The 12,430-nt window shown below is 41.1% G+C and overlaps 1 protein-coding gene across 1 annotated transcript in view; it reads left to right on the top strand.

Annotated features, from left to right (window-relative positions):
- The window catches only part of emei (transmembrane protein 161-like emei), a 35,900-nt gene extending 24,317 nt beyond the window's left edge, over positions 1 to 11,583 (top strand). The window contains exons 10-11 of the mRNA XM_050178166.3: positions 7,624 to 7,720; positions 8,238 to 11,583. Coding sequence (XP_050034123.1) covers positions 7,624 to 7,720; positions 8,238 to 8,509 — 369 coding nt within the window. The 3' untranslated portion in view covers positions 8,510 to 11,583. The remainder of the gene's footprint in view (positions 1 to 7,623; positions 7,721 to 8,237) is intronic.
- The last annotated feature ends 847 nt before the right edge of the window (positions 11,584 to 12,430 follow it).

The following is a 12,430-nucleotide window of genomic DNA, read 5'->3' as shown; positions in this document are numbered from 1 at the left end:
GCATTTTGCGACTCTATGGATATGCAGCAACCGGTGTGTTCTTTACCTCGGTGTAATCCTTCCTTTTATCTGCATTCAACGAATGCAGATGAAATTTATTACGACATTACATTTTTGAAGACTACAAGTGCTGGCTTAGACTACATTGGTCCTTGTAAAGTAAAACTAATTTTGGATGAAATATTGTCAGTTTTGGCACTAATCATTAACAAACTATTCTCTGCAGGGGTGTTTTCGAGCTGTCTTAAAGCTGGTAGAATAGTTCCTGTTTTCAAGAAAGGTGATCAGACTTCAGTAAGGAATCACAGGCCAGTTTGTATCTTTCCGTTTCTTTTGGTAAAGTGATTGAAAAGCTATTCCGCACTCTATTATTACACTACTTAAAAAAATTTAACCTTTCGTCTACTCAGCAATTAAGATTTCGCCAAGGATATTCAATCAAACTGGCACTTATTACTTTAGCTGAAGATATCAAGCAAGCTGTTGACAGAGGTCTAATTATGGAATCTGTATTCATTAATCTGACAAAGGCCCTCAAGACCATCATTATCATCATCAGCCTATTTTATGTCCACTGCAGGACGAAGGCCTCTACCTGCGATCTCCAATTACCCCCTGTCCTGTGCCAACTGATTCCAGCTAGCGCCTGTGAATTTTTGATTTCATCACCCCACCTAGTCTTCTGCCATCCTCGACTGTGCTTCCCTTCTCTTGGAACCAATTCTGTAACCCTAACAGTCCACTGGTTATCTAACGTACGCATTACATGACCTGTCCAGCTCCATTTCTTTCTCTTAATGTCAATTAGAATATGGGCTGTCCCTGTTTGCTCACTGATCCACACTGCTCTCTTCCTGTCTCTTAATGTTATGCCTAACATTCTTTATTCCATCGCTCTTTGCGCGGTCCTTAACTTGTTTCCAAGCTTCTTTGACAGTCTCCAAGTTTCTGCCCCATATGTCAGCACAGGTAGAATGCATTGATTGTACACCTTTCTTTTTAATGATAATGGTAAGCTTCCAGTCAGGATCTGACAATGTCTGCTGAATGCCCTCCAATCCATTTTTATTCTTCTGTAAATTTCCTACTTATGATCAGGATTTTCGGTGAGTAATTGACCTAGGTAAACATACTCCTTCACAGACTCTAGAGGCTGTGAAGGAGTATGTTTACCTTGGTCAATTACTCACCAAGAATCCCGATCATAAGTAGGAAATTTACTGGCGATCCTGAATTCTTGTTCCCTTGCCCGGCTAGTGATCATTATCTTTGTCATCTGTATATTAATCTTCAGCCCCACTGTTATACTCTCTCTGTTAAGGCCCTCAATCATTTGTTGTAACTCGTCCCCAGTGTTGCTGAACAGGACGATGTCATCTACAAATAAAAGGTTGCTCAGATATTCGCTGCTGATTCTTACTCCTAAGCCTTCCCAGTTTAATAGCTGGAATAGTTCTTCCAAGCATGCAGTGAATAGCATTGGAGAGATTGTGTCTCCTTGTCTGAGCCCTTTCTTTATAGGTATCTTCCTACTTTTCTTGTGTAGAATTAAGGTAGCTGTGGAATCTCTGCATATATTTTCCAAGATATTTACGTAAGCGTCCTGTACTCCTTGATTACTTAATGCATCTATGACTGCTGGTATCTCGACTGAATCAAATGCCTTTTCGTAGTCTATGAAAGCTGTATAGAAAGGCTGATTGTACTCTGCGGATTTCTCGATTACCTGATTGATGACATGGATGTGATCCATTGTAGAGTATCCCGTCCTGAAGCCAGCCTGTTCCCTTGGTTGACTAAAGTCCAGTGTTGCCCTTTTTTTATTGGAGATTATCTTGGTGAATATTTTATGTAATATTGGAAGTAAGCTAATGGGCCTATAATTTTTAAATTCTTTAATGTCTCCCTTTTTGTAGATTAGTATAATGTTGGCATTCTTTCAGTTCTCTGGGACCATTGAAGTCGATACACAGTATGTATGAAGGGCCGCTAGTTTTTCAAGCATTATATCTCCACCATCTTTGATTAAATAGACTGGTAGTCCATCTTCCCTGCTTCTTTTCCCCGTTTCATGTCTTGCAAGGCCCCTCTAATTTCATCCCTAGTTATGGAAGGAGTCTCTGTAACCTGTTAATCACTGCTTCGAATGGAGGTATCATGACTGCCTTGGGTACTGTACAGGTCAGTATAGGATTCTTCCGCTGTTTTTACTATATCTTTGAGATTACTGATTATATTACCTTGCCTATCTTTCAGTGTATACATCTTGGTTTGTCCAATGCTTAGTTTCGTTCTCACTGCTTTCAGGCTGGGTCCATTTTTACTGCTTCCTCAGCCTTTCTCATGCTATAATTTTTAATATCCCTTATTTTCTCCTTGCTGTTTAGTTTTGACAGTTCCGCGAATTCTATCTGATCTCTTGAGTTGGACACTTTCATTCTTTGTCATTTCTTTATTAGGTCCTTTGTTACTTGAGAGAGCTTACCTACTGGTTGCTTTGGTGCCGTACCTTCCACTTCAATCGCTGCTTCTGAAGCCACCTAGTTACGGTTTCATTCATTGCCTCTATGTAGTCTTCATCTCTTTGTTCTAAGGTTGCATATTTGCTTGCAAGTGCCAACCTGAATTGGTCTGCTTTTACCCTTACTACATATAGGTTGGCCTGTTTCTTGACCAATTTGACTCTTTCTCTCTTCAAATTGAGGTGAATCCTAGCCCTCAATAACCCCTGATCACTGCACTTTACCCTACTTAACACTTCTACATCCTGTACTATGCTAGCATTGGCAGAAAGTAAGAAATCAATTTCATTTCTTGTTTCACCATTAGGGCTTTTCCAGGTCCACTTTTTGTTCCAACGCTTCCTGAAGAAGGTGTTCATTATTCGCAGCTTATTCCTTTCCGCAAATTCTACCAAAATCTCTCCTCGAGTGTTCCTAGTCATAGGAAGACGTCATAGGTTCCACGTCATAGTTGCCAATTGCTTGTTCACCCGCCTGCTTTTTGCTCACTTTTGCATTGAAGTCACCCATTACTACTGTATATCGAGTTTGCACTTTTCTCATCGCTAATTCAACATCTTCATTAAACTGATCTACTTCCTCATCGTCGTGGCTGGATGTTGGAGCATAGGCTTGTACTATCTTTAATCTATACTTCTTATTAAGTTTGATTACGACTACTTCTACCCTCTCGTTAATGCTGTAGAATCTGTCAATGTTGCCTGCTATGTCCTTATGGATTAAGAATCCTACTCCGTATTGCTTCTTATCTGGCAGACCGCTATAGCAGAGGACATGGCTGTTATTCAGCAACGTATAAGCTTCACCAGTTCTTCCAACCTCACTAACGCCGATGATATCCCAAACAATGTCTGATAGTTCCTCGAACAGTACTGCTAGGTTAGCTTCACTTGAGAGGGTTCGGGTGTTAAACATTGCAAAGGTCAGTTTCCACTGGCGGCCTGTCCGGGTCCAGAGATTCTTAGCACCCTTTGCTGCTTTACAGGCCTGACCGCCGCCTTGGTCAGGTGCTTCGCAGCTGCTGGGCACTGAAGGCCATTGGGTAATTGAATGAGTCTTTCGGGAGGGAGTAGCCGAATACTGCACCAAGGAGGCCAATTCCTGTTCTGGTGAGGGAGTGTTTGTTGAAGCTTAGTGGGTCTTCTTAATTTGGTTGTAACTGGTTTAGTATAGTCCCACTTGCTCTCGGCGTTTTTGCCAATGTCAGGCACCACTCCAAGCCTGGAGATGTAGTGTACTGGGGGAGGTGAATTCGATCTTCCCACCTTCAGGGGGAAAAAAATGCACGAGGATTCGAACTTCTGACTGTGACAACTGAGCATCCAAGCTAGCTCAGTCAGATAACCCTGCGGGCTGTCAGGCCACCTTATGTCAGAGAATTCCAGCCCGGACAATCCTACGTGCCCTCGACACCACAAACCATCGCATACAACTTGTTAAACTCTAATGATTTGGTATATCTGGTCCTCCACTAAACTTTATTAGAGACTACTTGAGTAACCGGACTCACATGGTACAGTTCCAGGTCCGCTTTTCTTTCTGATGTTTATGAATGACCTATCCACTATTCTTGCTAAGACCAAGTGTGTACTTTACGCTGATGACATGACCATCTTTACATCCAGTAAATCTACTGCCACACTCCGTTCTAACCTTAACACTGATATAAACAATATTACATTATGGTGCCGAATTAATCATCTGCGCATTAATCCCACTAAAACCACATTTATGGTGTTCAATTCCCAGTGAATTTCAGTCGATGTCCCACCTTCTGTTCACATTGGTGATTATATCATCCAGGTTTCAAACGAAGCATGGTTTCTTGGTGTCATCTTAGATATTGAACAAAAAATTTCATAGACACGCCCGATCACTTGTGAAAAAGATTGCATTTGGCATCCACATTATCATCAAGACTAAACCTTATTTTCCACCTCACATTGTACAATCTTTGTATTTTGCTTATATTCGTAACCATCTTTTGTATTGTGTATTGTTGTGGGCCAGTACATATTTTATGCATATTGAATATCTGCAGCGACTTCAGAACCAAGCATTGAGACTAATGAATTTCAGCCCATTTGATTTGTCTGGTGGGTCACTGTCTTCTAAACTTAACGTTCTCCCGTTAGGACAATTATTCTATCAGAATCTATCCATAATTGCATATAGGCTCATCATACACGACATCTACATTGAATGTATTGATCCTGAACACATTACTAACGACAACAGTACCCGGTTTTCCCTGCACAATACTCTTCTTTTACCTGCTGTAAGGGTGAATTACGGCAACTTCACAACCCTCTTCTCTGGCATAGCAATATGGAATTCATTACCTTTCGAAATAAGATCATCACACACCATTCATACATTCTCTGCATGCAGCAAGAAATATTTCATTCAGAAATTAACCGACTCATCTGAATTTCCCAATAAACTACAATTTGTTTGTCATGTTTTTGTATAAGTAATTAATGTTATTGATAATGAAACGAGTTTGGTCTCTCATGTCACGTTGATTATTCTTGTTAATATTCCTTATTCTGCTTGTTAAATAAGCTTTCGGTTATTTTTCATATTTTTCAGTAATTAGCATTACCATTAACTCATGTATCTAATTTTCTGTTCTAGATGATCAACTTACCTAAATATTATTCTCATTGTTCACATGACCGTCCTTCTTTGCTATTTCTGTATAATAACCGTATTTATGTAATCATAGGAGGCCCCCCTGACAGTTATTTCAAAACTCTAGGACGTCTTGCTGTAATACTCTAGGCTGCAACTCCAACATGACTGTTGCAATAAAGTTATATTGACTTAAAAGAAAAACACTACGGGCTACGCTTATTAAAATGGGCACCAAATTAGTATGCCAGTGCTGATTACAACTCAGTTCTAGTATATGAAGGGCTGGGAAATATTTTTTTTATCCATAGAACTGTTGAATAGAATCAAGTGCTTTTTTCCCTCAGCAACTCATGAATTAGTGATGTTCTGTTGTACTGAATACCAATGAGGTTCATTTAATAGTGCACCTACATTTTGTGGCAATCTTCTATTTATAGCATAGAAAGTGTTACATTGTTTTTTGTTTTTTCGAAAATGCAGGAGGGCTATCCCAACTTTACAGCAGGTAGGTTATCGTATGGCTAATGTGCACAACAGACAAAAGGACTGCGTGTCACGTGACTTGGTCACACCTCTGTGCATAGCCAGAGTGCCAACAGCAACAAAGAGCAGGGGCACTGTCCGCGCCGTTTCAGTCAGTTTTGGTGTGATTTACCACCTAAAATCTGGAGGGCAACAGCAAGTTCATGCGACGTTGCACCCTCCCCCTCCCCCCCCCTTCCGCCCCTCCTCGCTCTGATGAACATTCTGCAGTGCTGTTCTGCAAGCACTGTGTATGAGATCCCCGCATTGGTGTGATGTCAGGGAGCGCTCGGAGTGACAAAGTCTGCTTCCGCATTAGCCGGGCTGGCCTGTCCGTGGCATGCCTGATCAGTACTCCTTTTGTGCCAAAACTGAAGTGAAACACCCACTTTGTGGCCTCGAGCATGAGGGACTCTGCGGGGCATGTGACATGTGGCACTTCACATTTCTGCAGGGACTATATTGAACGTTCAAAAGATCAAATAGTAAATATTCGATTTGCGATTTGAACTATTCGAGTGTTCACTGTTTGATTTGGTAACATTCGACTATTCATGCACCACTACTGCACACTACTTTCATGCTAATACAAAAGCTAATTCAAAAGGTGTTTTGCTGTTAAGATAGCAGAGACAGAGTCGCACAATGTGTTTTCAATGCTTCAGAGACTTGCATGTGTCACAGAATGAACTGGTTAAGCGGTTAGTCTAGGAGTGGGCTGTCATCCTGTTGGTGATTGTAATGAAATGGTTAAAAAAGTTTGGAATATCAAATGCACTGAACCACAAGGAGGGTGGCATCGTGTGGTAGGTATTTCTTCGTGCTCTTAGAATGCACACCTCGAAACTGGTGTTTTTATATACGAAACTGGCGTTCCGAGTTTGCCTTCCAAACTCACTGGCTACAATTTGTAAATTGCAGTTTATGCCGTAATTTAATTAATAGAAAGTTAATAAAGGACTTTTAAGGCGAAAGCCTTAGATGGCTCATGGGTCGTAAAATTCGATGTCCGATGTTATGGCACCAAAATTCATGGCACGAAAATCCAGGGCGCTACAATTTATATAAAGTCGAGCTCTCTACTTTTGGTGGGAATCGAACTCAGGACCTTTGCTGTTAATTAAGGCAAATTTATTTAAGACCCGTGAACTTTGGTGTAAATTTTAAGCAATCAATTTCTTTATAGGAAAGCATGAAGCCGAGGTGAAGAAGAAGCGTCAGCTTGAGATGTTGTGTTAATGAAGGTGAAGTTAACTATAGCACAGTTAATTAAGATAGAGTTAATTAAGGCACTCAAACCCATGACTCTCCGTGGGAGTCAAACTCACTTTGAGATATGGGCGAACAGGCCATATCTCCAAGTTGGATTTTAATTGACACTGGGAAGGCCGAGAGTGGAACCCATGACATTTGGTGGGAGTCAGACCCGCAACCTTTGGTGTGAATTAGGGTGAGTTAATTAAGGCACTCCCCACAACCTTTACTGTGAGAAAACAACTAACAGGAAGTAACAATGCATTCGGATGAAAATGTCAAGTAATGTAATGAATGTCTCGTGAGCACACAGGCTTTCACTTTCATCCTCTTTATTATATGCTAAAGGGACTGTCAACCTTTTAATTAGTCAATAATGCATTTAGATTTCTCGTAGAAGTATTGTCCACCTCTTTCAGTAATCCAGGTCAATTACTAAAATTGTGCTATCCGCCATAGGCACTTTTTAAAAAATTCTGTGTGGTCTCAAAAAAAAGAAAAGCCGTTATAATGAAGTACAGAACGCCGCTGAAGTGTAGAGGCAGAGTAGAAGGTATTTGTAACTCTTGCCGGACATGATGTTGATTTGCTTGCATACAGTGAAATTCACTCAAGGTAAATTTCAGTGAACTCGTGCTTTCAATGACCTTTCCATTTTCTTTTTTTTCCCATGTTCTTTATTTTTCAGGTGGTTCGAGTCTTCTACTACTTGTGTGTAGTGGCCCTGCAGTACATCACGCCATTGCTCACATGTGCATTTACAGCTCTCCTGTTGAAAACATTAGGTCAGTGGCCTGGTTTATGCACCACTAAAGTGCAGCAGTCCTAATTAGGCCTGATGTTATTGTTTCTCCCACTGTGATTGCTACAATGTGCGATACCAAATAGCCCTGTGACACACCCTTTTGATGTTTTTGTTGTAGAACTATGGCAAGTTTGTGTGTATTTTTCCATCGTTAACAAGCTCTTATTTTGCCTTTGCTTAAAAATGCCAGCGTGAAATTTTGTGCTCTTTGTCATGCCTTATGTTTGTGCTACCTTTCCAGAGCGTGCGCAGATGAGTTTTGTGTATTCTTTCTTTTTTTTGCCTCAGTTCTTCCTTCAGCTGATAGTCGGCGTTCGTGTTGTCCACTTCTCTCCTCTTGTGTCCACGTCTGCACGCCTTACCCCTTCTTTGCATTATGAATCCTTACCAACTAGCTCAGATTTCCATCGTTCTAAGGGACTTCCTTATCATGAAATTTGACTGTAGTTTGGAATTTGCGTTATTGTGCAATTTTCTTGCTCATTTCATTTCTCTAGGTGACCACAGCTGGATTGCCTACCTGTGGTCACCGGACAGTCCTGGTGCTCCTCTTCATCACAATACAGTCCCTGGAGTGCCATCGAGAGGACCGTCTCCAGAATCCATCCTGGCTACCAGCCAGCAGTTCTCACTAACGCTGGCCGGACTTCGAGCCGTCTTCACGCCTGTGTTATTCCGAGGTGTCCTTAGCTTCATGACCTGGTGGCTGTGTGCCACATCTTTTGCCACCAGTGTGGTTGGACTTGTGTACCACTCGTACACTTCCTAGGTTGAAGTTAATGAGCGATTGCACTATAGTACGTGCCAGAGTGTTGCGCCAAGGCTGTGCGGTGGCAGAGGCACTTCGCAAGCCATGGCTTGTGCGTTTGGTAGCAGGCAGAATGCCAGTTGTTGTTTTGCCAAACTCCTTTAGGCTTGAAGTACCGCTCAGTTTTGAGTGCTTGTGAAATGACCGTGAGAGCTGGGGACACCTGTGTACTTGCATCCCAGTGCAACACAGAGTCTGCACCTACGCCCCTATGTGTGCAGAGATGATTATGGAGTTCACACATCACCACCGTAATTGCCAAGCAGCTGGTAACTTTGTGGCAAGTTCTTATTTAAATAGTTGGTATCCGAGGCATGCAGAGAGGACATTGACAAACATTGGAGCGATCAGTCTCTTTTGATTGGTTGCTCTGGAGGGGAAGCTCGAGTGAGATTGCACAATGCAAGGCATAGGAGCAAGAGAGAGAGAATTCTTTAATGATGTGAAATGCCTTTAGCTGAGGTAGGTAGGCTGCAGTGTAAATGATGCTTGATTTTTCTAATTTCTCACACTTGAGGTGCACATGCACCTGAATTATTGTCGTAGACTGCATACGGAGTAAAACAAGCATGTAATACGAGTATGTTACGAATAGCAATGTATTTACATGGGCACCCAGTACTGGACAGGCGAAGCTTGGAGCTAGTGCATAATGTGGTGTAGTCATGGTACTTACCAGCCCTCTGCCAGGCAGTGTCTGGCCCATTTATCACACGGAAGTTTCTGTTTACAGCTCTGTTACGGTGTTGTGTGTTGTATCTTGTTATTGATAGTGAAATTTCAGGCTTTTCTGATAGTGGCAGTTGGTAGAACTGTCTAATTCGTCTTCTCGTGTTCACCTGATCATGTTCTGCAGGCAACAGCAAGGTAAGTAGGACAGGGCTGTCCTTCTGATCTCAGAATTGCAGACACATCATCTCCAAGCTGACTGCCCCCATGCAAGTGTGTTTCTCCTGCTTAACATGGAAGGTGACTGCTTAGTGGTATCCCACAAAGAGCTTCTTAATGAAAATTCACAAGAAAGGTTGTTGGCAAATCAGGCTAGCACCAGTACAAGTGATTCTGCGGCTCCTTGTGACACATCCACAAGACACAATGGATGTTCAATACAGGTGTAAGCGTCTTGCTTTCAAAGCATGTGTACCAGTGTACGACTACACTTATTCTATTGTTTGTTGTTCTTGCTCAAGCATGTTATAGTGGATATCACATTATCAGTTAGTTTCTGACAGATTCGCAATGATATTTTATTTGACTTTGAAAGCGCAAGCTTAAGTGTGTTGTGCAATGCAAGTGAGGTAAATTTATGAGCTAAGAAACTTGATTCACTGCACAGGAGCCAAAACATAGTGTGATGAATGCATGTTACGGTACTCATGTTGCGGTTGTTTTCGCTCTTTAAACGTTTGCTTTTAGTTGCATCTTGTTGAAAAAGCACCCTTGACGTCCACTTTATAAGAGATTAAAATAACAAAGCACATAGTAAGTGGTGTAGCTTCGACTTAGCGTGCACACTTACATTCAATATTGGCTGCAACACTGATGCTAGTGCTTCAAGACTGTACAGTAGGTCTGACATAATACATCTTGAAGTCCCTTCGACCACAGGCACCGGTGTTGCAGCTCGTATTGAATGCAGCTGAATGTGACACTTACGTCACCGTTGTCATGAATAGCTTCAGGGTCAAACAGAACTATAGCAGCTAATATGGTCGGTTAAGCAAGGTTTCATTTCCTTGTGGACATACAGGTCAACAAACAGTACTTTGTATGATCTTGTGGAGAGTTTTTATGACGTTCATGAATACCTTTTGCATGTGTGCATGGTGATTGCGTACTGGTAAACACCACATTACATCTTTTTTGAATGTGTCTGTCATTTTTATATACATTGAAGTGTGAACAGTATTTAAATGTAGCTTCCATAAGATAGATTGTTCTTTGCTCACTTTATCATTTAATGGCCACAGCTCTAACTTATTAATGCATAGATGATTTTCTTCATGGAGTTGATAAAAATTGCGAGATTAAACCTATGCAACTAGTCTGTTACTATAGCCTTTGTTGGTCTTGAATGTGGTCTGCTGTATAAAACAGGGCTTCTAACCACATGTGATAGGCATCATCTTCCACGATCAATGTAGTCACTTGTGTGCCTTTCAATGCCAACGGATATGTACACTGTGTTGTGAGACAGTGTGGGTGTTGTTTGCCACTGTATGACATTTTTGATAAATGACGCACATCACATTTGGGTTCCATTTACTTGAATGAGCACCGCATGTGGGCTGCAATAATTTTGTTGGTCAGCCTTTCTACTTTCAGAGATTCCACATTGGTGCAACAAATGATGACTCACCAGTAGGTGTGTAGTGTGGTATTGTGATGGGCCAAGGCAGTGGGTCTTCTGTGAAGCTTGGCAGCCTGTTAAGGGGCCCTGCAATCTATTTTTTTTATAGCCACCATAGTCGCTTTAGAAATATTCTCGGCAGATTTGTATGTAATGAATTACATGTGATTTGTAATTATAGTTACTTGTAATCAATGACATTTTTTTTTGTAATATTGAACGACAACAAATTGATTCAATTGACCGATTATTTTAGGGTAGAGTACGAAAATTAAGGCACGCAACTGTTCAGGGCTTAGGCTCTGAATGCCACTGAAAAAAAGCTTAAGAAAAGCGATTTTACATTAGCAGTATACAAAGGCAGAAAGTTCATTTTTCTGGAGGAGGGGGGGAAACCAGCTTTCCGAACCCTCCCCCATATATATAACCTTCAATAACTGTTGCACTTAAAGAAACTTCGCATGGCCTCGAGAATTCTTTTTGTGGAAGAATTGTCTTGTACTTCGCTTTCACTAATAGTGCTTCATCGTTCCAGTGAAATTACTGCCTCCTTTCTTTTTTTTTTGCTGCGAGTCTGAGTACAAGCGCTGCTGCGCATGACTGCTATTGATTGTGATTTTGAGCGAATCCGGCCTGGTCTCATTTTGGTTTGCTGAGTCAATTATATACATTTATGACCTTTGCATGCAAGTGGCAATTTTTCCATCCCTAATACATTTTGTAAATTGTTAAAAGAGCTTATTTTTTTCTTTCTGGAGTTGTTAGCATGGCCTAGAGGAAAGAGAAGCAATGCTGAGACACATATTTACATGCATTTCATACGTCATTGATAAAAGACTCTGGTGAAGGGGTCACTGAAGTATGCAAGTTTTTTGGGGGGTGAAAAAAAGCATGCAAAGCAATTTGAAGCATAGTGAACATACAGCAACATATTCTTTCATGAGGCATAGGCTACTAATACTATTAAATATAATTGTTAGTTGGCTACTTCCTTCTCTTTGAAAAATATAAAAAGCGTTTTCCTGTCGATATATTTGAGTATATTGTGTCTGTTCATGAGGTTCAGAGTGGAAATTTAAAAAATGAAGTGAAGTACAGATGAGGTAGTCACCGTTGGTACTTCTAATGTGCTTGTCCTTCTGTTGACAGGATTTGCACAAATAAAGTGAAAGTATGAACTGAAAACTGTGCACGTCCATGACAAGAATAATGCAGTAACCTTTTAACCACAATAAAATTTTAACTGAAAAGGTAGGGGCAAGTCAAAACAAATCTGAAATGTACCAAGGGGTAACAGAACTCTGGTAATGACACTTCAGTGGGAAAACTTCGGAGTGGGCTCGGGGCCCCCTCAAATTTTTTTGTTTGAAAAAAAGTAAAGTAAAGCATCGACAGGTTACCCAATTCTCTCATGTTGTTCTTTGTCTATGCTTATGTCAATGCTGCTAGATTTCGTAAGGAGTGTCGTTATGCAAATAGTCTCGGGCTTCGTAATCACCAACTCTGTGGATTACCGACATAATGACATCGTC

Source organism: Dermacentor andersoni, chromosome 5 (assembly GCF_023375885.2).
Source record: "Dermacentor andersoni chromosome 5, qqDerAnde1_hic_scaffold, whole genome shotgun sequence".
NCBI classification, from domain to species: Eukaryota; Metazoa; Arthropoda; class Arachnida; order Ixodida; family Ixodidae; genus Dermacentor; species Dermacentor andersoni.
Note: the sequence above shows the minus strand (reverse complement) of the source record. Positions and strands in the feature narration are given on the sequence as shown.